The sequence below is a fragment of the Sarcophilus harrisii genome, chromosome 2 (assembly GCF_902635505.1).
Source record: "Sarcophilus harrisii chromosome 2, mSarHar1.11, whole genome shotgun sequence".
Taxonomy (NCBI): domain Eukaryota; kingdom Metazoa; phylum Chordata; class Mammalia; order Dasyuromorphia; family Dasyuridae; genus Sarcophilus; species Sarcophilus harrisii.
The window spans coordinates 624,304,201-624,330,509 of NC_045427.1; the positions used below are offsets into that span (position 1 = coordinate 624,304,201).

At 37.7% G+C, this 26,309-nt stretch overlaps 1 protein-coding gene across 1 annotated transcript in view; it reads left to right on the forward strand.

The window, feature by feature from the left end:
* IQGAP1 (IQ motif containing GTPase activating protein 1) overlaps positions 1-26,309 on the forward strand; it is a 113,587-nt gene that overhangs the window by 72,726 nt on the left and 14,552 nt on the right. The window contains exons 16-35 of the mRNA XM_031956701.1: positions 538-628; positions 1,176-1,343; positions 1,694-1,836; positions 5,338-5,508; positions 6,440-6,523; positions 6,626-6,697; positions 6,792-6,861; positions 8,120-8,328; positions 9,583-9,738; positions 11,635-11,798; positions 12,809-13,033; positions 15,335-15,475; positions 15,567-15,651; positions 16,954-17,186; positions 18,774-18,906; positions 21,183-21,285; positions 21,631-21,766; positions 22,102-22,189; positions 24,411-24,623; positions 24,969-25,135. Coding sequence (XP_031812561.1) covers positions 538-628; positions 1,176-1,343; positions 1,694-1,836; positions 5,338-5,508; positions 6,440-6,523; positions 6,626-6,697; positions 6,792-6,861; positions 8,120-8,328; positions 9,583-9,738; positions 11,635-11,798; positions 12,809-13,033; positions 15,335-15,475; positions 15,567-15,651; positions 16,954-17,186; positions 18,774-18,906; positions 21,183-21,285; positions 21,631-21,766; positions 22,102-22,189; positions 24,411-24,623; positions 24,969-25,135 — 2,852 coding nt within the window. The remainder of the gene's footprint in view (positions 1-537; positions 629-1,175; positions 1,344-1,693; positions 1,837-5,337; positions 5,509-6,439; positions 6,524-6,625; positions 6,698-6,791; positions 6,862-8,119; positions 8,329-9,582; positions 9,739-11,634; positions 11,799-12,808; positions 13,034-15,334; positions 15,476-15,566; positions 15,652-16,953; positions 17,187-18,773; positions 18,907-21,182; positions 21,286-21,630; positions 21,767-22,101; positions 22,190-24,410; positions 24,624-24,968; positions 25,136-26,309) is intronic.

Genomic DNA, 26,309 nt, shown 5'->3' on the forward strand with positions numbered 1-26,309 from the left:
AGCTTTAGCTCAGAGCACCAAAAATTTGGTGTTTGAAAAGTTTTAAAATGCATGATTTTTAGCCCCCTTTTCTTTCATTCTATTACTGTCGCTGTACTAGAGGGTGCACGGAAGTTGGAAAGTTGCTTTTTATTTCCCAGTGTCTGAGAGCCAAAATTTGGTCACTTCTGCCTGAGCTCACCAGGGTCCTGGTGCAGCAGCTGCACCCCCTTTCTGGCCTTCCTACTTGGAGGAAAGTCCTAGAGCGCATGCTCTGCCAGTATGATCAGAGGAGGTTTTTTTTAGAACCTGTGTGCCTCTATATTTTGACCATCTGCTTCAGTCTTATCTTTGAGCTAGCCGGTTGCCTACTGGCCAATATTATACAATATTAAATTATGTTTTCCCTTCAAATGAAAGTAATTTCCTTCTCCTTTGTTTAGGAGTGAGTCTTTAGACACATGGGCATTTAAAATCTGCACCCCTTCAGTTTGCTAACCATTTGAATATTTGCTAACCTTTGGATATTTAATGTTGGTCTATTTGTCCAATTCTTAGGAAATTCAGGATGAATCAGCTGTCCTATGGCTGGATGAAATTCAGGGTGGGATCTGGCAGGCAAATAAAGACACAGAAGAAGCACAAAAATGTATGTATCAATTTCTGGTTTTGTTCTGTTATCATTTCTCTCTTAAGAGAATGCTGAAATGTGATTATGCCAGTTTCTAGTACGACCTGATTGTGTGGATATATTTTATATCAAAACTATTGTGTAGATGAATTTACAAATCTAAGATTGTCTTTGATGTGCTTCTTTTTTACTGATAATTTTTTTTTTTTAACATAGCAGACAGCCTAAATCAGTTACACAAATTACCAGCACATATTCCCTAATAGTTAAGTAAAAAACATAATGGAGTTATTGTGACTGGAAGAAGTCTTATTTTTCAGGCTTATTTCCCTTTTGTAATTCGTGATTTGTTTATGTACTTTAATTCTAGCAAATTGGTACCAACTTTGCCATTGACCAGAGTTTGGTTGCCATGTAATGTCTTACCTTACAAAGTTGTAGTCAATATACATACTCTTTTGGTTCTTGTTTTTTTTTTTTTTTTAAATCATTTTAGATGAACCTTTATGTGTTTTGTGATTTCATTGTGTAAGCAGTCTCTAATAATCCCACCTGCTTGTGTCAGTTGCCTTAGGAGTCTTGGCTATTAATGAAGCAGTGGATGCTGGTGATGTTGGTCAAACTCTCATTGCCCTTCGTTCTCCTGATGTTGGCCTATATGGAGTCACTCCTGAATGTGCTGAATCTTATCAGAGAGACCTTGAAGATTTGAAGAAGACAAAACTTGCAGCAGGTGAGTAGGGGAGAAATAAGAATACATGTTCTGGTTACAAGTGAAATTTATGAAAATTATTTGTAAGAGTTAGATTGATGAGTTGAGGACAGCCAGTTGTGGAGAAATAGATTTGATCACAGCAAGCCTCATTCGAAAGAATGTAGGGAATGGTTCCTGCTTTGAAGAAGGTATTTCTTTTGGGCTTCAATATTTTTTATTGATATAATATATGTATAACATATTATATTATATCAATATAATAAAGACTCTGGGTCAGCAACTTTATTGACTGTTTGAACAAGATAGGTTTGAAAGGAAGGCCAAATAGTTGATTAAATGAAATTCTATTCTTCTTTCCTTTTATCCAGGTGACAATAAGAGCAAGTGGGTAAAGCACTGGGTGAAAGGTGGATACCATTATTACCACAACTTGGAGACCAAGGAAGGAGGATGGGATGAACCCCCAGGCTTTGTGCAAAATACTACCCATCTCTGTCGAGAGGAGATCCAGGTAGGGGTTTTATAAAGTGAAAATGAAGAGTATTTGCTCTGCCATTGTTTAGATAATGCTTTGGGGTTGAAATATAATGTTAACACATGGTGGTAAAAACCTTAAATGAGGATCCAAAATATGTCTAAATTAATACACACATATTGTGTGTATTAATGCTCCTCAGCCTAGATTAATTAAATGACAAGGCTGTTTGGAGTCCTTAAAATATATGAATTAGGTCATTTTGAAAGAAATATGATTGTGTAACTTGTTTCTTTATGGTCCAGTTTAAGTGATATGTGGCAAAATGACCCATTGGTGGCCATAGAAAGAACATTTGCTTGTCCGAATTGTATATTTCTAGTAACCTCCAGGTGGGTAGGCCACATTCCAGTGTAATGGTTCTTTTTCTGGTTTTGTTCTGGTTGATTGCAGGAAACTTAACGAGACCTGTCTCCTTGTTAAGCAAAGTAAAGCAGTTGGGTACTACAAAAGCTTTCACTTAGTGTAGTTCTAGCATTAAATAAATACATAGTAACAGCCTAGAAAATAAAGTAACTCACTTCTTAAAAGTGAATTAATATCAACAAGGCTGTACAGAGGTGCTTAAAGGATTAGATATAGCCTTTTAAAGCCACTTTGTAAACATTTATTTACACAAACCGGGTAATTTACTCAAATATTCCTTTTTTTTTTCTTTTTTGCTGACGCAATTGGGGTTAAGTGACTTGTCCAGGTTCACACAGCCAGGAAGTGTTCAGTGTCTGAGATCAGATTTGAACTCGAGTCCTTCTGACTTCAAGGCTGGTGCTCTGTTCACTGCGCCACTTAGCTGCCTCTAAATATTCCTTTTTGTTGAAAGTATCCTGTAGGCCCTGGATACTTTATGGAAAGTATCCATTCTAAGAATGTGCTAGCTAAGCTGAACTGAACTAGAAAGTATTAAAATGAGAGTCAGTTGAAGAAATCGAGATGGTTAACTTTGAGAAGACAAGAGAAAAATGATAGCTAGATTGTTGTAATGATAAATAGATTAAAGTCATTTTACTCACCACCAGTGGGATGAGCTAGGAGTTAATGGAAGAAGTTGTAGAGAGGCAGATTTAGGTTTTGATGTAAGGGGAAAACTGTGCAGCAAAACTGTCCGCAAGTGAAATGGGCTGCTTTGGAAGGTAGTAGGCTTCCCCATATTGGAAGTCTTCCAACACAGATAAGATACTTAGTTATCAGGTATAACAGAGAAGGGATTCTTGTTGAGTGAGTTATTATGTTAACTTTGACGTTCCTTCTCACATTATGAGTACATCAGAGATCATTCTTTGGCCCTGTAGAGAGGTGACATGTTTATCCAATTTATAGATTAGGATGTTGAACTCCCACAAAATTCTTGTATGATTTGAACCAGATTAAAATGTAATTAAGAAATTTTTAACAAAATAAATAAAAATAAAATGCAACATAAAAAGTGTTAATGTGTTTTCCTATGTCAGTATAGGGCCTGAAGAGATCTGTTTCTTTTTGACTTTAACATTGCTGTTGTAGATGACTCAAAACTGTAGGTGATAGGTTAACACTTTTTTGTTGTTAGTTGCATGATCCAAAAACTTCTCAGTGTGTCAGAATGATAGGCCAAGTCTAATAAAATTAGTAAGATAAGGTCCAACATGCAGTTTCAAAAAAAAAAAAAAAAAAAAAAAAAAAAGAAAGAAAGTAACTTGTAATTAGAGCTTGCCAAAAGTAGAAGATAGATTTTTTTCATGGGCACTCTTGAAATGAGATTTATACATAGACTAAATTCCTCTCAAGATTCAAATTGGACTAGATCTCTCATCTGAATTAGATCTCCTGAATTTCTGTGAATCCCACCAGTTGCAAAGGGATATATCTTGTAAAATTATATAGGTCAAGATTATGTATATTTTAAAAAAGAATCTTTGAAGATTCTTGCCCAGGGAAGACCCTAACAGGTTATATAATCCCCCTAGTCAGAACTTAGTATCTCAGAGCAGCATAATCTTTTTTTCAAAGGAGATCCTGAAAGATCTTATTGTTGAGAACTTTCTGATAGCAAATTGGAATTCATCTTAATGGTATTGAATCCTACATTATCTATTGGAAGTGCAGTGCTGGAGAAACTGAGGAAAGATAGAGATCAGAGAATATTTAATAATTTATTTAAAAAGGAGAGATTTACTGGGACCAAATGGATCCGAGGTTTGGTTCCAGGGCTGAATAAGACTATCGTCTCCAAGAATGTAGCAAACAATGTGAGTTCTCAATGACCTATATACATGTGGCTCAGACTCGGGGTAGACTGAGGCAGGGGTGGAGTTAGGGTACTGAGAGTGGGAACAGGACTCTGACAGGGTGGGATGAGCCACCAGAGATGGGATGACATAATGGGGGGAGGCATCTTGATAAGACGGTATTGATATTCTGATAGCTTGGGATGGGGAGAGGCATTTTGATATTCTAAAATAGGGGTCCTCAAACTTTTTAAATAGGGGGCTAGTTCACTGACTGTTGGAAGGCCGGACTATAGTAAAAACAAAAACTTTTTTTTGTGGGCCTTTAAATAAAGAAACTTCATAGCCCTGGGTGAGGGGGATAAACGTCCTTAGCTGCCACATCTGGCCTGCAGGCCATAGTTTGAGGACCCCTGTTCTAAAATATAAGATCTTTTATCATTATCAAATATTCTGATAAAGAGGAAGGGGTGGTTTCCACAGGACTTACTTAGCAGAACAATTATAAACTGAGGCAGAACAATTAGGGAAACTGAGTCAGGATAATTACGGAAACTGAGTCAGGACAATAAAAGAGAACTGTGGCATAACAGAAATAAGCAACAGGCAAGGCTCTATGTTGGTGTGAAGTTGATTTTTATGTAGTATTAGAGTAACCAGTAATAAAAAATAAAGTGAAAGTTTAGAAAGAATTTATCTTCCACAAAGACCTAATGGTAAAAGGTGCATTTGAGAATCTTCTGAACTGACTAAATACATTTAAGTACACAATCTTTGCCACCAGAGTTAAGTGGTTAAAGGATTGTATTATGAGTATTTGTTTCCTAGCTATAGCTTGATATTTGTATCTGGGTGACATAATTAAGAACTGCACAGAACTAAATAATGACTGTTAAATGTTAAGTATATGCTGTAAATTCCGATTCTTAGAATCATAGAAATTGATGAATCTGGTATATGAAATTAGGGAAGATAAACTTAATGTTTATCTTTAAGTTTGAGGATAAAATTAATAGGATTTTGATAATGAAATCTTTTGAATAAAGGAGGATAATTTTCAGATTGAGCTGGAGCTGACTATGAAAAATGGATATTGGAAAAACATTGCCCTGATCCTATCAGGACGAACTAGAATAAATTTTTATATTACGTTGTGAAATTGGGTTTCTTCGTCATAGATGATGCTTTTATACAGTTTATATCTTTGTGTTCTATTGTTTTTAATGTGATAATTTATAGTCCTCTGATGGTATTCATTGTTTTTTTGTTGAAGAGTTCCATCTCTGGGGTGACAGCTGCCTATAACCGGGAACAGTTATGGCTAGCCAACGAGAGCCTCATCACAAAGCTTCAGGCTGCTTGTCGGGGATACCTAGTTCGTCAGGATTTCAGGTCTCGGATGAATTTCCTTAAGAAGCAAGTCCCTGCCATCATTTGCATCCAGGTCTGTTCACATATAGCAGAGAATAGGCTTTTAATACCCATATTTTCAACTTTTAGGATTGATTTTTCTCAGTTGATTCTTTTGTATACCAAACACTCTGTGGAACTCATTAATTTGACCATTTTGATAACATGCATGATCATTTCTCTTAACTGTAATTCAAGTCCATTATGTGTTTGATAGTAGGTCTTTCCACTGGTGACCAACATCAAAAGAACTGCTGACCACCAAGTATGAAGGCCTTTTATCTGTCTTAAGGAGTACTGAATGTAGGCTGGGTTCTAGTCTCCTCTGCTACTTTCTATCGAGTGATCTTTGTCAGATTAATGAAAACCTGTTTCCTCTTTTGTAAAATGGAAATAGTAATGTTTATACTATCCTCACAAAGACTGTTGTGAAGATAAATAAGATGATGTCTAGAAAATGATTTTTAAAGTTACAAATCCCCATATAACTTTGAAATATTTCTAATATTATTCCTTGCTTTGTATTGAAGGAAACTAGATCAGAGTATCAACTATTTTCTTTTGAACTTTTATGACTCAAATGAAATTGGTAAGTGGTGTAACATATTAGAAAGAGCAGCAGACATGGAATCATGAGACCTGGATTCTAGTCTTGGCTGTATTATTAATTGATTGTGTAAGCATACCTGAAAAAGATACCTTCTGATCCACAGTTCCTTCAAGTGTAAAAATAGAAATAAATTACTACCTCTACCTGGTTTTTGTGAATTTCAAATTAAATGAGTTAGTGCATATGAAAGGGCTCTGAAAAATTACAAATTTAAATGTAAGGCAGTTTAGGTATAGAAAATTGAAATTATGATGCAGATGCAGCACCTACATCAAATACTGAATCAGAATAGGAATTGGGTTCTGTCCTATTGAATAAAGAAAACCAATCACATTTTAATATTTGATGGTTTCAGTCTCAATGGCGGGGATACAAGCAAAAGAAGTCATATCAAGATCGTTTAGGATACCTACGCTCTCATAAAGATGAAGTTATAAAGGTATGTTCGCTAGACTATACTTAGAATAAATTATATTCCTAGGGGATGATAAGGTTTAGAGTATAAGGAAATTTTCTGATTTTCTTTATTGCTTTTTCACAGATTCAGTCCTTGGCAAGAATGCACCAGGCTAGAAAGCGCTATAAAGACAGGTTACAGTATTTCAGAGACCATGTAAGAACCCGTGTGTGACCTCCCAGTGTAATAATTTTGCTCTTTTTTCATTGGCTTAATAAGAACAGGATTTTTTTTCTTCTTAATTCTTCAGATCAAAGATATAGTAAAAATCCAGGCCTTTATTCGAGCAAACAAAGCTCGGGATGACTACAAAACACTCAGTAAGTTAACTGTGAATTGAAGTGGTGGTGGGGAACCTGTTGTGTAGAATGAGGTTTGTGTTATTCTTTAATATCTTTATTTTTGTAGGAGATTAGCCTATATCCAAAGAGCCATCCCTTGTAACAAATATTTAAAAACAGAAAAGAAAAAAAAAAGCATTTCAGAAAACTAATCAATACACCAATTGTGTTTCATAGTCAATATAATATTTCATGCCCTTGGTTCCTGTCCTCTGCAAAGAGGGAGGTGAATTTTCTCATCTTCTCTTTGGGGCTAATAATGGTCATTACATTATATAGTGTTTAGTTTTGTTTTGAGTCAGTTTTCATTCTAGATTTGAGTTATTTGTGTTGTCCTAGTTCCATTTATTTCACATATCCTTTGTTTCTCCTGATGTGGTAGTATTCCATTTCTTTCATATGCCACAGTTTATTCAGTATTTTCCATTCTATGAATCCTTTGTTCCATTTTCTTTTTCTTTTTTGCACCCACAAATGTGTTGCTAGGGTTGTTTTGGTGTACTTTTGTATTTGGTTACCTTTTTATCTTTAACTTCCTTGGCATGTACATATCTTCCAGTGATAATTGTGGGTTAAAGAATATGGTCATTTAAGGCACATTTTACTTCTCAGAATGGCTGGAACAATTCAAAGATCTACCTACTGTTTACTTGTTTCCATATAGATCTTTCACTTGTGACTATTTCTACCTTTTATTGTCTTTTCCGATTTTCTCAGTGTGAGGTGAAGTCTCAAGAGTTTGGTCGAAATCACTAGAAATGAGAATCAATCTTCCCTGTATAATAGTTAATAATTTTTCATTTAAGAAATCTGTTCATGTTCTTTGACCACTTAATTTGTTTGGGAAGAGTTTTTAGGCTTAGGGTGTGTGTGTGTGTAAGCACATATGTACATATGTGATGTGTCTTGGTTGTAAGACTTAAGGGATATTACTAAATGTAAAGAAAACATTTCCCTAGTCAAGAAATGACAGTTTTGTATCTATTTTTGCTAACTCTTGGCACAATGTATGTTTTTATTGGCCCTTTTTATTTTCTGGCTGGAAATGTTCAGGAGACCACATTATTTTTGTTCTCTTGCTAAATTTCAAAACAAATGGTTGAAAAGCTTGGGTGTAAGTAGAGACATTTCTATAGAGAGCGTTGTTTCTTTATGATATAGTGTTGATATTTTTTGAGGCTTTGCATTTTTTTAAATCATGTTTTCTTTCTATGTTTGATGCATTTCTTTCTGGCAGTCAATGCTGAGGATCCTCCTATGGTGGTTGTTCGAAAGTTCGTCCATCTTTTGGATCAGAATGACCAGGATTTTCAAGAAGAACTTGATCTTATGAAGATGAGGGAAGAGGTTGTGACCCTCATCCGATCCAATCAACAATTGGAAAATGACCTGAATCTCATGGATATCAAAATTGGACTATTAGTGAAAAATAAAATCACATTACAGGTATGGGTATAATATGAGCTCTTATAGGGATATTGGGCCTTAATATAAGAAGTCCTGTTCATCACTTTTCATTTTTACTTCCTCAGGATTTACTGTTCCCTCTGTTAACTATTCTTTTTAGGGTGCTTTGGGCTTTATCCTGTGAAAATTGCTCTGAAATACTAGTGGATTAGAATGTGAAGAGATTAGAATGAAATTCAGATTCTGGGGTCTTAAGTCTCAATATATTAAGTTTAAAAATGACTTGACATTGAAGGGATCTAGTTGAGAATACATTTGTGTAAGAGGAAATAACATACTTACTCAATAGAGGTTTAGAAACCTGTCTTTCCCTACAGGAAAATAGGAGAGGAATGGGATATAGGAAGTAGGGGAGAGTGATAAAAGAGAGGGTGTATTGGGGGAGGGAATAGTCAGTACAAAATACTTTTGAGGAAGGACAGTGTGAAAGAAGAGAGAGAATAAATGGAGGAAAATACAGTTAGCAATAGTAATTGTAAAAAGAATTCCAAAGCAAGTTTCTCTGATAAAGTCTCAGTTTTCAAACATAGAAAGAATTGAGTAAATTTATAAAAAAAAATTGAGCCATGCCCAATTGATCAAAAGATATGATCTGTGCCCAAAGGTTTATAAATTCATGCATATCCTTTGACTTTAATAACACCACTATTTGGAATGAATGCCAGAAGAGATTAAGGGAGGGGGGAAAAAAGGAAAATGATTTATCTGTACAAAAAATATTCATAGCAACTCTCTTGTCAGGGCAAAAAAAATTGAAATTTGACAGGATGCTCATCATTTGGGGAATGGCTCAATAAACTATGGTGTGGATGTATAACGATGGGGTGTTATTATTCTATGGGGAATGATGAGCAGGATGCTCTCAGAAAAAAAAGCCATGGAAAATCCTCCATGAACTCAAGCAACATGAACTACTCTGAAGCACTTATGATGAAAAATCCTGTTCATACCCAGAAAAGGAATTGATTATATCTAAATACAGATCCATGTTTTTGTTTTTCTTTTCCACAACTTGACTTTTTGCTTAATTTCATAAGTGGTTTCTTAATTGTGGGTAGGAATAAGAAAAAGAAGCTAGAACTCAAAAATTTTAAAAACAAATGTAAAAAAGTTTTTTTTTTTTAATGTAACTGATAAAATATTAAATAAATAAAAATAGAACAGAGATTACATTTGTGCAATGGGCAGTACTCATTCTGGAAAATTCTCACTTATGTATCGGTTGTTTTCTAGGACGTAGTTTCTCACAGCAAAAAACTTACCAAGAAAAATAAAGAACAATTATCTGACATGATGATGTTGAACAAGCAGAAGGGTGGTCTTAAGGCTTTGAGCAAAGAGAAGAGAGAGAAATTGGAAGCTTATCAGCATTTGTTTTATCTGTTGCAGGTAAGTGCTAGTAGCTTTTCATTCATTTAGGGGATTGGTAGTAAGAATAGGTAGCAGGTAATAAGTGGCTGACTTTGATGATACCAGATCAACCTGACTCTGATGAAATCCATGTGAAAGCTATAAGATAGGATTATAGCTCTCCACAATGGAAGCAATACCATAAAACTAAAGAGGAGCAAAGGGTTTTATTTTTTTTAAATGGAAGACAATGGAGTTTAAGTTACAGGTCTCTAAGCTTAACTTGGATTCCTAGTAGACCTCGAGTATATAACTATAAAGGGATATTTGGTAGACATCTAAAATGAAAGTGATGATCACAAAAAAAAAAAATATGGATTAATCAAGAACAGGCTGTGATAGACTAAGTTTTTTTTTTTTGTTTTTTTTTTTTCTGGAGAGTTAATGAACTAATAGATTAGTGGAATGCTAAGTAGTTTACTTAGATTGCAGGAGAGCATTTGGCAAAATTTCTTATGAAATTTTTGTGGACAAGATGGAAAGATGTGAAGATGATGGTATATTTAGGAGAGTTTGGAACTAGTTGAATGGTGAGTTTGGAACTAGTTGAATGACCAAACCCAGAGAGTAGTCTTTAATAAGTTGGTCAGTTTGTAGTGGAAGGCCTCTGATATCTGTGCTTAGATCTATGTCATGTAACATTTTTATCAGTATTGAATGAAAGTATAGATAATAATATGCTTGTGAAATTTACTCATGACACACAGCTGGAAGGATGAGCTAACAGTGGATAATAGAATTAGTATTCAAAAAGATTCTGACAGACTACAGCATCTGACTGATAGGAATAAATCTACAATCTTAAATTTAGGTTGAAAGAAAGAACTTAAGTATAAATTGGGAGGTAAGGCTGAATGACAGTTTGTTGTTCAAAAGAGTGTTAATTGGTGGCTCACTCACTGCGAATGAATAGTTTGTGATGGCTGTCAGGAAGGCAGATACAGCTTCAGGCAGCATCGATCTAAGCAGGGAAAGTCCTGCCATACTCTGTTCTGGTCAGATGGCCCCTGATATCCAGTGTCAATGCTAGGCCCAACAGTTTAGGCAAGTAAGCTGAAGAGCATCCAGAGGAGGGCAGCCAGTATGGTGAAGAGCCTTGAAGCTGTGCCATAGAGAAGAGTGGTTGGAGGAGCTAGAGTTATTTGGTCTGGAAAAAGGAACTTGGATGAGGATGAGGGGAGAGGTAGGAAAGGGCATGAGAATGTCATCACCTATTGGAAGGATTGTCACATTGAAGAAGGACCTGTTCTTCTTGACTTAGAGAGCAAATCAAGGAAAGACAGATGGGGGAAAAAGGCAAAGACACACATGTAGGTTTGATGTGAGGAAAAACTCCCTGACCATTTAAGTGTCTGAAATCATCACCAAATAGCCACTGCTGGTGAGAGACTTCATGAAACGGAAGCCATGTGTAGTGGAGGCTGTCCTCCAAACCTGAGCTTTAGTTCTGCAAGTAAAACCTTTGAGAACTCAGGAAGGGGCATCTTTGTGGCCTCTGATGGTTGGTGTAGAACCGAGCCGTGTCCAGAGCTCAGCCATCAATCTCTTTCTGGAATTACTGCTGACTTCTTGGATGCACTGAGAGACTGGGGATGACACAATTGTTCATATAGAGCCGAGAAGGGACCCTAGAGGTCATTTGACTCATCCCCTTCATTTACATAATGAGGAAATGGGAGACAGAACTGTAAATTGACTTGTCCCGTGCAACATGCAAATAAAAGTGTCATATCTGTGATTTAAGACTAGGCCCTCTGACTGAGCCGGAGCTTGATGCTGTGCTGGGTTGCCTGGGGTTCGCTTTGGTTTCTGAAATTCCCTAATACCTTATTGTCTACCTGAGTCCTTTTTATCTCTTGCTTGCTTTAATTGCAGACCAACCCTACCTACTTGGCCAAGCTGATTTTCCAGATGCCTCAAAACAAGTCCACAAAGTTCATGGATTCTGTGATTTTCACATTGTACAACTATGCCTCTAACCAGCGAGAGGAGTACCTGCTGCTACGTCTCTTTAAGACGGCCCTCCAGGAAGAAATCAAGTATGTTATGCCTTCTGGTCAGGCAGAGGCAGGCAGCTGGGGGGTATCAAGCCAGGCCCCCATATCTCTCAGTCCTCTGAGGAAGTCACCTCTCATGAACTGATGGGTCTTTTCTGTGAGTGCAGAAGAGGCTCTGCACATCATTAGGCATGAAAGAGTTATTCCCCTTAGCTCTCACCAGCATGGCCCTAGCATTCCATGGGACTGAGAAGGAAGTTTCCCAAGTCAGCCTGCATTTGGAGAGCAGGATTGCTAATGTTAGTTTGTGCTTACGATGTACCCTGTTAAAGCTGACCTCTTTAATATCTGTAGATGCTGCACTAGGAACTGGGGTACAAGGGCAAAAACACAACTTTCTTTCACCTCAAAGAGCTGATAGTATATGGAGGGGAGCATTTACACACACACACACACACACACACACACACACACACACACACATATTTTTAGTTAGGATAGGGCACACACACACACATATATATATATATATATTTAGTTAGGATAGGGACTGAATCTGATTTCAGTGGTTTAGGGAACTCCTCCCAAATGAGAAAACTCCTTTTATCAACACTGATTGTCATGTACAAAAATAAATGCTATATGATCAGGGTGTAGAAGGGTGAGATAGTGAGTAGGATTCAGAAATGCCTCTTATAAAAAGAGGCCCTTGAGCTCAGCTTTGAGGGAGGCAAAGAGGCAAAAGTGAGAGAGGTGAAGAGGGGAGGAGAGGTGTAGAGGACAGCCTGTCTGAAGGCAAGAAGATAGGAAATAAAATCAGATATCTTATATTGTAAGAATTCCATTGTATTCATATATCATAATTTGTCTATTCCCTAAACAATGAACATTCAGTTTTTTTCCATTACAAATAGTCTTTTTTCTTTTTAAACATTACTGTTGCCACAAAGTATTCCTCTAGGAATGGTGTGTGTGTGTGTGTGTGTGTGTATGTGTGTGTGCGTGTGTGTAGAATATATCATCAAATTGTTTTCATATCTTTTCTCTTGTAGATCAAAAGTAGATCAAATTCAAGAGATTGTGACTGGAAATCCTACAGTTATTAAAATGGTTGTTAGTTTCAACCGGGGTGCCCGGGGCCAGAATGCCCTGCGACAGATCCTGGCCCCTGTTGTGAAGGAGATTATGGATGACAAATCCCTAAACATCAAAACTGACCCTGTGGATATTTACAAGTCGTGGGTCAATCAGATGGAGTCTCAGACTGGAGAAGCAAGGTCTGCTCACTTCAGCTGACTTTTCTCTTGAATCTTTGCTTTATTTAGCTTTTCTAAAACTTTGTTTTTTAAATAATATGTTAGGATAGCTCAGATTGTTTTGTGTAAGAGCCTGTTCTTGCAGTGTGGAAGTCATAATACTGGACCACTTTTATGTTCTTTATCCAAGTGAAGGAAAAAAAGGATGAGATGTTTTCCTGTGAGCATTCAGCCATTTAGCCAGAGAAACAAAAATGGTCTTTCATCTGATAGTGTTGGCTCTTCAGAATTAAGGGATATTATAAAAGAAAGCATTTCTCATGAAAAAGACCTAAGGACTTTAATGTTCTTTTTAGGCGCCAAAAAGCCAAAAAGCTCCTGCCTTTTGAATTATCTTAAGGACAGTATCATATTAAAGAGGAGTGAGGTCACAATCTGTGGAACTCCACCTTAGGGAGAATGTGCCCAGAGGATTCTGTTTGAGCTTCCACATTTGAAGGACACTGGTATAGTAATTATAATTCACTCAATTATATTACATGATTCACTGACAGTAATAGTAGTTTCATTTCAACAGATATTTATTGGGCATTTACCTATGTATAAGGCACTGTTAGTCTTGCACTTAGGTAGCACTTAAAGCTTTTTGCACAGATTTTATTGATGCCTTCTATTTTTACATCCCTTTCACTTCCAGATAGACTCTACAAGAACCCTACTTTGTAGCAAAGAAAAATAGTTAAGCAGTATCAAAGAAGGGACAGTGTATGGAACATTCCTGACCTCTAATCCTTCTTACCTCCCTTTGGAATGATGGAGATGTACTTTATCATCTATTTCCTGGGACCAGAATTGGTCATTATATTTCCCTGTAGTTTAGCTTCCTTTTAGAGCTCTTTTCTTTTATATTATCGTATATTGTCCTATTTCTGCTTCTTTTACTGTGTAGCAGCATATTCAGGTCTTCATACAGTTCTCTCAGTTCCTCAAATTTTGTTGTTTTCTTATGGTCCCAACATATTCCAGTCCATTCAGATAGTACAGTTTGTTCATCTATTCCTTGATCAAGTGATACTTACATTATTTCTGACTTTTTTTCCTATAACAAAGAGCAGCACTTTTGCTTTTTCCCTGAACAACCCTCCTATTTTATAGCTGTGACAACTCATGCTTAAAATGAGATGGCTTGCCTGTGATCATGAAAGCCAAGATTTTGAATTGATGTCTTTGGTTTCTTTCTGTCTGTGGCCACACAGGGTGGGTGACTAGGAAGGATTTGGAATCATATTCAGCAATGAACAGTTGAAAGAACTAGAGTTATCCTGGAAATTGAGAAGGATGTGTTAAGTTTTTAAATTGATTTAGGAACAAAATGGACCTGAGGAATCATGTAGGCCCCTAATTTTTTTGACTGAACAGAAGGAAAAACTTTCCTCAAATTATCATTGGATCATATATGACTTTATGATCTCATAGGTAGAAAACATCAGATTCTCCCTAGGCTTTTTTATTCCAAATCTAGTAATTTTTCTACATAGCACCACATTGCCTGTTGTTAGAGCACCCCAAAATAGAATTGGTCGATCACAAGGTAGTGAGTTCCTCATCAGAGAAAAGCGTTCAAGCAGAGGATGGTTTCTCCTTTCTGTTTTGATAGAGTAGTAACTTATTTAGGTAAGGATTTGCCCCAGAAGACTAGCATTGCTGCCCACTCTGAGCTTTCATTCTGGGATTCTTCTGTGGAGGAGCCATTTTGTATATTGTAGTCAGTTCTATAAATTTGTTGCACTTCTTGATACCGGAGTGCTGTTGAATATTTTAAGAACTTTTCTCTGTCCATTTGAGCAAATATTTATGAAGTGCCTTTCTGGGTGCCAGAGAATTTGATAAAAGGGGTGCTTTCATTTTAGAAATTTAACATATTATTTAACACCGTTAAACTTGAAGTCTCAATGCTAGTACATTGATATTTCATAGCTGTTTGATGAGAAGTCATGACTGTCATTTAAAGGAAGCTATAGGATTTTTCTGTTCACATAGCTCACCTGGTTACTTGCTTTCTGTGGAGATCAGAAGCAGCTGCCACCAGCTGTGAATGAAGAGGCTCTTGACTTAACCCATAGCAGATCATCCTAATACCCTGCACTTGAAAGTAGCTCTCCAAAGACTCTCTGATCCATCTTTCTGCTGGAAAGTGGATGAGGGTTACAAGTGTGGCATTTCCGATTCCTTAGGATTTGAAAGTAGTGTGCCCCTTGGCTCAGAGAGAGGGCTGGCTGCTGCTGAGTGCCAGCCTGACTTCTCTGGTTGTATTTTCAACAGCAAACTGCCGTATGATGTGACCCCTGAGCAGGCACTATCTCATGAAGAGGTAAAGACACGGCTTGACTCCTCCATTAGGAACATGAGGGCGGTGACCGACAAATTCCTCTCTGCTATAGTTGGCTCTGTGGACAAAATCCCGTGAGTGCAATGAACCCTCCTAGCTCTTGATTATTACCTGTCATTGCCTTCTTTCTCTCAGTCAATTCACTGAATATCATTTCTCCCGTAGTTATGGGATGCGCTTCATTGCCAAGGTCCTGAAGGATTCACTACATGAGAAGTTCCCAGATGCTGGTGAGGATGAACTTCTCAAGGTAAGAACCTGGGGGAAAATGGACTTATACCTTTGTGGAGAAATGCAGAAAACTAGACTGGCCTGTAGGACCGGTAACAAGGGTCTTCATATAGATGTAATACAGCATCTAAATACTGAATGTGAATCTCCCTGATAATTCTCGTACTATAGTGATTTTAGTCACTATGGATGTAGGCAAAAGCTTTATCTTAAAGGAAACTTCCTGTCTTGCAATAAATTTCTTTGAGCCCTGTCGTCTTTTCTCTATTGGATTTCCTCCCTCTTTGGGTGCTGGTGGAAGACCTGCAAACATTTGTTTGTGCTGAGACAGTGGCTATTCTTTTTGCCTTATACTGCTGTGCTCTTTATTTTTTTTAAAACCTGAATGCTGTTTTCTCCTCTCTCCTAGTTCTGTGCTTTTCTTCAATGAAGCATCGATTCTAGACTTTCTCTCCAGGTGAATTAATATTTTTTCTCTGACTGGAACTTTAGGGGAAAAGCTGAGCATTTGCTTGAATCCTGTAGTGAAGGGAATGTGTGTTGAGTTAATACTCCATTTCATAGATACACAGGTGAGGTGCCAGGAGCAGGGTTGAACAGAATGCAGACTTTAACAAGTTGGCTTACTAATTAGATCATCCAGAAGGATTCATACTAACCATTTATTATAGTAACACTAGGTTTGTATGTTCCTTTCTGATTCTGATAAAGAATGCTCTAACATCTTACTACATTTTGATCCTTATGACAACTCTGTGAACTAGGCAGAGTGAACATTATGAGGAAACTGAGCCTCAGGGTCACAGGAAGAATGAAGTTTGACCCCAAGTCAAGTCACCTAACATTTATTAAGTGCTTCCAGGCACTGTGCTGCAGGACCTTAAGTCCAAGTTAATCATTCTTTGTTTATTATATCCTTTTCTTCATTCACATAAATTAACATTTTTCAGTGAAAACCTAAAACCTGAGTTGTCAGAGACACACACGTGAGTGAGAATAGCTTTCCTCTTTTCAACTTCAGTGTTGAGAAAGATGCTCCAATAGACAATAGATTTTAACCCTGCCACTTTTTATGTTCTAATCTGTTTCTTCAGTAGGCAACTTTTTTTTCAATTTTCACTCTCTTCCTTTTTCTGCATCTGCTAGAGGATCAAGATATTTGGTCAGTTGGTTAATCTCAACACTGACAGCTGCTTGAAAGAAAAATGGGACTTTTTCAGCAGTTGCCCCAATAGTTGACTTTGAAGTATTTTCTGGTTTTCAATTATTCCATCAAGTGGTCTTTGCCTCCCATGGACCTCTCTCTTGAACTTTCCCCCAGATTATTGGTAACCTACTCTACTACCGGTATATGAATCCAGCCATTGTGGCTCCTGATGCTTTTGACATCATTGACCTATCAGCAGGAGGCCAGCTTACCACAGACCAACGAAGAAACCTGGGTTCTATTGCTAAGATGCTTCAACATGCAGCTTCCAACAAGATGTTCTTGGGAGATAATTCTCACCTAAGCATAATTAATGAATATCTCTCTCATTCCTACCAGAAGTTCAGGTACAGAGGATGTTACTTGAGGCGGGGAGTGGGGCAGAAGAAGGAGGAGGAGAAGTTTGAAACAATTATAAAGAAACAAAATTAATAACTAGATATTTTCACCGTTTCTGGATTGGTATATAAATTAATTTTCAAATATGCTCAGTTCTGTCTGAGCTCAAGAAATTTGGGAGAGGGGTAGTAGGCTTTGGGGGAAAGACAATGGATTTAATTTTGGATGTGTTGAATTGGAGATGTATTGGATATATCCATTTTGAAGTGTCCAATAGGTAATAGCAATATAGGACTGAAGCTCATGGAAGAAATGAGGTGGACTCATATATCTGGAAGTCCTTGTATTATATCATAGAGGTGATAATTAAATTTATGAGCCAATGAGGTTAAAAGGAGATGAGTAGGGGGCCCAGGAGAGAGCTTTGCACAACACTTACAGTGAAGGGATATTATCTTGGTGATGAACTAGCAAAGGACAAGATTAGAACAGGGTGGTTAGATTGAAGAAAAATCAGGAGGGTGTAGTGTCAAAAAAAAAAGCCTATAGAGAATCAAGTATCCAAGGAAATAGGATGGTTAGCAATGCCAAATGCATCTGCTTGGGTTGCAAAAGATGAGAAATGAAAAAAAAATTGTATTTGGTAATTAAAGAAATTGTTGCTAATTTTGAAGAGGGCAGTTTTAATTGAGTGGTGAACTCTGAAAGCAGAGTACACAGAATTGAAGAGTTAATGAGAGAAGAATTAGAGGAAATCACTAGACACATTTTTGAAGGAACTTGGCTGACAAAAGAACAAATATAGGATGATATTTTGAGAAGATGATGGGATGTAGTGAATGTTTTTGGTGATGAGGGAGACTGACATGTTAGAAGATGGTAGAGAAGAAACCAGTATTTAGAGAAAGGATGAAGATAAATGAGAAGAGAGGTGGTGAATTTTCAGTGTTTTGGAATAAAGGAAGGACAGTGTTAATAAAGAGATATAGAAAGAAAGAATAACCCTTTCATTATCTAAGATTGAAGGAAAAGAAGATTGTAGGAAGTGATGTCAATCAGTTTGGAGGTGAGAATTGGTTCAGTTTTTTTATTTTTGTTTTTAGTAAGTAAAGAAATTTAATAAATACAGATACTAAGCTGCTGTTCTTCATGCCCCCAACCCATTTCCCTTTTACCCCCTAGAGTTGCTGGGGAAGGGTAGGGAAAAGACAATAACCATATTTAGCAGAACAAAAAACAATTGGGTCAATCCCTAACTTTAAGCTTAAGGCTCTGTTTATAGTAAGAGACCAGATTTCATTTGCCAGTGTACACATCTTGGGGGAGCCAATAAAAGCCTAAACCATGGCCTTGTTGCACTGTGCTTCAGTGAGGGTGCAGAATGGTAGGAGAGGGTTATTAGGGAGAGTGTATATGAAGAGAGAATGAAGTAGCAGTGTCGTACTGTGGATTTAGCTGTTATTTGGGGAGTCCTTCCATACCTTAAGGATATTTAGTGGTATTAACTTGTGAACTTTGGAAGATCAGAAGAGTTTGGGAGATTAGAAGATGTTCTCTCCATCTTTTTCTTATCTGTTAATCATTGATTTTTGTAGACGTTTTTTCCAAACTGCATGTGATGTACCAGAGCTGCAGGATAAATTTAATGTGGATGAGTATTCTGACTTAGTAACTGTCACCAAACCAGTTATCTACATTTCTATTGGTGAAATCATCAATACTCACACAGTAAGTATCTCTTTTTTTCTTCCTAGTTCCTGGAGTCCATCATTTTGTCTTTAAATGCTCCCTGGATATTGGGGTAATGCAAGGTGTAGAAGAGGAGAGTTATAAAAATGTTGCCCTTCATGTGTGGGGAAGGCTTCCTCCTCAGTGTTTGACACTGGCAAGGGTAGTGGTGGATTTGCCTAGCATTTTTGCAGGAGGATTTAGCCCAGCCAAAGGGCCAAAATGAGGCTGATGAACAGTATGATGATGATAATGAGACTAACAACTGACATTTCTGTGTTTTTTAAGTTTTCAAAGCACTTGATCTGCATTAACTTATTTGGTCTGTGATATGGGTGATCGTATTACCCCAATTTATGGATGGGGAAACAGAAAGTCAGACATAATTAGTGACTTGCTGAGAGTAATGCAGCAATTACTTGAGGTCAGTTTTGAATTTCAGTCCCTCTGAACCCTGAGGCTAATTCTAGCTGTCACGTAAGCATGAGTTAAAAGAAAGTTACTTAGATCAGAAAGAGCACTTGGTTCTAATCAGAAGGGACTGAAGAGCTCATGTTTTGTATGGTTCTGTCTAGGGAGCTACATGGCATGGAATCAGGGAAACCTACAGATCCTATCTCATGCAGCAAGTCACTGAGCCTCTCTGAAACTTTATTTCCTCTTCTATAAAATGGAGATAATAATAGCATCTGTTTCAAAGAGTAAGGATCAGATGAGATCATGTCTGTGAATGCTTTCCCAGCCTTAAAATGTTACACATGCTGCTATTATCATCATTTATTATCATCGTCATCGTCATATTATTAATCTGCCTGTTTGGAATGTCTCCACTGATCTTGTTTCTGATTGCTGCCCTGGGAACTGGGTATTATTTTGTCAACAAACTCTTTCAGGAATTCCTAAGAGTAGTAACCACAGAGACAATTTTGCTACTCTGGAAATCAAAGCTTTATATATGCTTTCTCATCTTCTACCACCTCAGCATCATAATCTCATAACAGGGATGTTTTCTGGCTAGTTCTTGTCTTTTTTAGATTTGAAACACTTGGTTTTCCCTAACTCTTAATGCCTTTCTCTCTATGTCCTGTTGTTTCTGTTTTTTATTCTTAATTTTGTTATTCTTAATTAGTATTGTCTTTAAAACTCCCTATTTCTTTTGCTCTCTCTTTTTTGTCTGGATCCTCTGTATTCCTTCATCCATCCTCCATGGACTGGAGTGATCTTTGCTACCAACTTATTTTCCTTAATTGACTACCTCTGATTCTTAACTTTTCCCCTGAAATAGCACTAACTTAAATAGACGAGGCAACAAGCAGAAATTAACTGGCATCTTAGCAATTTGTTCTACTAAAATTGTCCCATTCTCCCACTCGGCAGGCTGGCATTTTTTATCTCCATCTACTTTTCCTGAAAATAGAATCCTAGATTTCATGTGTTTTTCCCTAGATATGATCTAACATGATTTCATTAGTAGATACTAAGAATCAAGTCAGTATTAACATGTAATTCCATTTAGTGCAGGTAGGATAAAGTGCTGGACACGTAGTTCTGGAGCGCAGGGAGGAGGTACACATTAGGGATTTGCCCAGCTACTCATTATGGTTGAAGGCATAGTAGTGAATGGGATCACCAAAGAAGTGAATGTGGATTGGATGATGAGGCGACCAAGGACAGAGCCTTGGGAATACTTGGGGCACAGGAGGTAGAAGGCACAGGCAGTAAGTGTAGACTCAACCTGAGCCAGAAGCCAACCAAGAAGCCAAGGCTCTGGATGACCACTGCGGGAGCAGGCAGTGCCTTCACATGATCCTTCCAGGGAAAGGGCACCTTAATACAAGTGTAAGTTTTGTTTGGACAGTTAAATAGGTCTATTGATGACTTTATTTCATAAAATCTAGAATGATTTTTGAGCATTCCTTTTGCATTGGCCTTTTGTCTCCCTTATGTCACATGAAAAGATACTATAAACACTTGAAATTCTCCATTCTTTTCTGTGAGGTTATCAGAAAGTTACCTTTGCTTCTCTCATATACAGCACTATCTGTTAAACTGGACTAAGCTAATGGAAAGAAGCTAATGGAAAACTAGACCTATTTATTTATTTGTTTATTTTTTTCAATGTTTGCTTCTTTGGAATAGTCTTTTCTATTGTGTCATAAGTTCCCTGCAGGCAAGGATCATACCCTCTTACCTTTCTTCATAAAACATGGTGCTTGGAAGTGTGGATCTTTACAAAGTAGTTAACCACAAGCTTTTGACAGTAATATTTTCTTTAGTTGCTTTTAGATCACCAAGATGCCATTGCTCCTGAACATAATGATCCTATCCATGAGCTACTGGATGATCTTGGGGAAGTGCCTACTATTGAGTCCCTCATTGGTGAGTCTTTTCTTCTCCCCCAGAAGAAATCTCAGGACAAGCTACAGGGTTCAGAGGAAAGAATTAAAATGCATTTCAGATCTTGGAGGCAGGGAGGTGTCCCAGAGTTTCAAGTTAGATATACTAAATCATTGTAATGGAGTAGAAATCATCCTTGTTATGAATTCCTTCATGCCTTTCATTTCAATAGCACAGATGTTTATTTTTATTACTAGTGATAATTGTTTTTGGCCCACCAGAGGGCTTTTTTGTATTCTAGCAATAGGAGGGGAAATGTTTTTATCTTGAATCTTAAATCCCTTCTTTATTAGACTCATTCTATTAATTACTTCCCCACAAATCTAGGAGAAGGGTCTGGCAATTTAAATGACTCCAATAAGGAGGCGCTGGCTAAGACAGAAGTATCTCTCACGCTGACAAATAAGTTTGATGTGCCTGGAGATGAAAATTCAGAAATGGATGCTCGGACTATTTTACTTAAGTGAGTATTGAATTTAGTAATTAGTAGGATTGAGAGAGTTAAATTAATTTCTTTATCTTAGTGAATGAGAAAGTTTGGCTTGCGTCTTATGCTTCGGCTTTGACTTGCCTTGATTCTGCCCATCTTAAATACTGAATTTAGCAGGACTTGATTCTTCTTGTTAAATGACTGAAATGAAGTTGATTTCCTGCAAATTCTCTGTCCCACAAAAAGACCATTTTCTTGAAAGCTGTGAGGGGCCCTGAAGGCTTAGTATTAGCAGTGTTTGAACTGCTGTCACACAGGTCAGTTTAGGAAGATCTTTGAAACTTTTTTTTTTTTCTTTTTTACTTCAGTACAAAGCATTTAATTGTGGATGTCATCCGGTTCCAGCCAGGAGAGACATTAACTGAGATCCTCGAAACACCTACCACCAATGAACAGGTACAACTGAGGCTATTAGCTTCCTTCTAAGCTATTTTTCATTAAACTAGACTCTCAAAGAGCCTTAATTGTGACTTAGGAGGAGGGGATGAAAATGAGTGAGATATTGGGCATTTAATTGATCAGAGGTGAAAAGATCCAGCTGTTCACTGGTGTGACATGGGTGTGTAGGGAGGGGTGAAATATATAAAATATGCCTTTAGCAAAAGGAGTCCACTTTGGGAAGCCATAGAAAGGCAGACCTCAGTGTGAGTACAGAATGTGTGTGTGTGCATGGGTAATAAGGTGTGATGTGAATGTGAGCTTAGGAGGTTCTTGTAAAAAACTGGGATTAGCTGACTTGATTTGATGTGATGTGGGCCTGGTCAGTGAGCCAGCTGTGGATTCTGGTCACAGGCCCGTATAAAAGCAGGGTCAGGCATACTTTATGGCTCCAGGTGTATCATTCAGGTGGATTCATTGAAATTATAGATCACAACAGATCATCAAGGGCCAGTTATAAAAAGGAGTTTGAATTTGATGTGCCATCAAATAGATTTATGGGGAGATGAATAAGATAATGAAAACAGGGTTTAAGCAAAATGGATCTACTAGCCATATGAAGAGACCATAGGAAGAAATTGTTTCAGGGATTTAGGCAAGAAAGGAGAATCAGAACTGGAGGGGCAGTATTGGGAAAGGGGAGGAGGAGCATTGCAAAATCTTATTGCTAGGTCCCGGAAGCATGCTGGCCAGGGTCAAAAGCGCATTGGGCTGGTGGGGCTAGAGACCTGGGAGGCACTGTGAGCATTTCCCTTCACTATTTGTGACTTTGGTCAAGGTTCTCAACCCCTGAAGGCCTCGTTTTTCTTGTCTCTAAGCTGAATAAGTTGGATTAGATTATTTCTTATAGTTTTTCCCAGTTCTGGTGAATAAATCTGGAATTTGTCTTTGAATAAGTGTCTCCAGGAAACAGATTGTGATTAAAGATGACCATCAAGTTTTTTAGTCTAGGCAACTAGGGAAGCAGTTTTTTATAAGCAGAATAGTGATGTGGAAAGACAAGCCAGTTCTATGTTATGTATGAAATGATGATGGGATGTTAAAAGTAACTGTTCTGTGGGTGGGCTGGGGCTTAGCTAAGATATCTACAGATGTCGATTTGGAAGTCATCATTTCCGAGGTGGATTATTTAAGCTCAAAGAGTGGGTGGGCTCCTTGTTGTGGGGGATGGATAGAAACATTGTCAAAATATGTAGATGTAATTATATCTGTGGTATAATAGCTAACATTTACACAGTGCTTTGAAGTTTTCAAAGTGCTTTACCAGTGTTGTCACATTTTATTCTGGAAAGAAGTAGGTGCTTTTATTATCCCTGTTTTAGAGATGAAGAAGCTAAAGCAGAGGTTTAGTGGCATACCTAGGACCACACATCTAATAAATGAGGTCCTATTTGAACTTGGAGCTGGTACTCTATCAATTGTACCACCTAGCTGCCTCATCAGAGTAGTAGGAAGAGCAACTAGCAAAGCTTTATCAGAAGAAAGATTCTATTTATTTATTCATTCATTCACTTATTTGTTTGCTTATGTATTTATATTTTTTAAATGATGAAAGATTTTAAAAGTAGGAAAAGAAATCGGGAAATGGAGTGTCAGGGAAGCCAAGGGAGGGCAGCGTTTCAGAGGGGATAATTTACAGCAATTAATAATGCTGAAACAGAAGTGAATGAGGGAAAGGCTTTGATGTGGGCTCTGAAGGGATTATGGTTACCTTTGAGGAAAGAATGGTTGGGACAGAAAGCACATGTCCTTTGAATTTTGAAAGGCAATGTGTGGCTGGGAAGTAGACAGTAAGTTTGTGTTCAGAAATGGAATGAAGATGGACAGCATCTAGGCGGGATTGTGAACATGGGCAGTTTCTCACCATGGCTTAAAGTTAGGAAGATTTATGGCTGAGTATTTTTAGTCCCATGATTCTGTTGGGGTGTCAGGGGAATCTAGGAGGGGAACTTAGATGGGGGTGGGTAGGCAGTACAGTGGAAGAGAAAGGAATCTGACTTCCAATCCTATGCCTTTCTTTAATCTCTTTAAGCAAGAACCCTTAATCTCTCTCTGCTTCATCTGTTAATTGGAATCACAAAAGATTTGTTTCTAATCCATGATGTTAAAATATATTGTACTGTCTTGATTTTTGACATTAGCATGGGCCTATTTGGAACTTTTCTTTCAACTTGTTTAGGAAGCAGAACATCAGAGAGCCATGCAGAGGCGAGCCATCCGGGATGCCAAAACTCCTGACAAGATGAAAAAAACCAAATCTGCCAAGGATGACAGTAATCTGAGCCTCCAAGAGAAGAAGGAGAAGATCCAGTTGGGTTTAAAGAAGCTTGTAGAGCTGGGAACAGTGAACCCAAAGAACAAATACCAGGAGCTGATCAATGATATTGCCAAGGTAGTGTATGAGGGAGATCACAGTGTTCTTTGTGCCTTTCTTTGGCAGTTGGCATTTCAGGCCCCTTCACAGAGGTAGGAGCTCTTGAGTCAGCAACCTGCCTTCAGTTTATGGAAGGATTATGGTGTTCCTTCTAATGGAAGAACTCCTGCCTCAGTCTTTATGTGGAACAATGTACTTTTGCCTAGTCTGGGGGAAGGCAAAAAAATTCTTTATCAATCTAACATACTTGTAAGACATGTATGCAGAATAGTCACTGAAATCAGAATTTTTTATTTCTCAGTAAAATGTTACTTGTTAAATGTTCAGCTGCAGAATTTGGTCTTGGTCTTCTGTCTTCCATAGGACATCCGGAATCAGCGGAGGTATCGACAGAGGAGAAAAGCTGAGCTGGTCAAACTGCAGCAGACTTACAATGCTCTGAACTCCAAGGCCACATTTTATGGCGAGCAGGTGGACTATTATAAAAGCTACATCAAAACCTGCTTAGATAACTTGGCCAGCAAGGGCAAGTAAGTGTTTTTCAAAAATCTGACCTAGGTAAGGGCATGGGGCAATAAAAGGGATGGGCAGAGGAAGGGAAAAGTAAGTGAGCGAGGATAATACTCCTAAAGTAAGTCTGAAATGCTTGGCTAGCAGGTTGATTTTTTCCTTTTTGTGTTCTCATAAATCTCTAGCCAGTCTTGGGTGGGTTGGTTAGAGCATTATAATAAGGTGTTCAAGCAGGGCCTGTATTATAGATTAATGGAATAAATAACTTTCTTTTTGACATGATTTGGAGGGTTCTGGGAAAAGCTTCCTTAGTTCCAAACATTTTACCTTTTGCTGAAAATGACAACTGGAGAATTTGAGATGGAAGTGATCTGAAAGAACATCTCATTGAGTCAACACTTCACTTGACACGTGAGGCACTTTTGAAAGCCAGAAAAAGAAATATTTCATGGCCATATTATGCTATTACAGATTAAATTTTTTGGATTGAGTTAATTGGATTGAGTTTGGGTTTTTCAGACTCCTTGATCACAATGTAAATACCTTAAGTCTTTTTTAGACCTGTTGTCCTTTTTGACTTCTTGATCATATTCACAACTCTTGACCACACTCTGCTTCTTGAAACACTCTCTTCCAGTAACTTTCCAGGCTATTTATACATTCTTAACCATTTCTCTAAATGTTCTTGCCTTTCTCTGTTTCCTTCCTTTACTCTTTTCCCCTGGAATTGTGGTTGGCTACTTCTTGATCTCCTCCTTTGCTCTTCTACACCTAGAACTTTGGCTATTTTTCTTTTTTCTCCACTTACCTATCCACCACATCCTGTTGATTTGCCTCTCGAAATTTGTTGGTTTTGTTCAGTTGTTGTTCAATTGTGTCTACCTCTTCATGATCTCCCATTTGGGATTTTCTTGGCAAAGATACTGGAGTAGTTTGCCATTCCCTTGTCTAGCTCATTTTACAGATGATGAAACTGAGGCAAACAGGGTTTGCTTGGGATCACACAGCTGGTAAGTGTCTGAGGCCACATTTGAGCTCAGATCTTTCTGATTCCAGGCCCATGTACTGTATTATTTAGCTTTCCTTTCCTCAAAATACAACTGTATTTTGTTTATGTTATGTTTGTTTTGGGGTCCATTTCCATTGCTATCACTGTAGTTCAGCACCTTATCACCCCTTATTTTGAATGTTAGC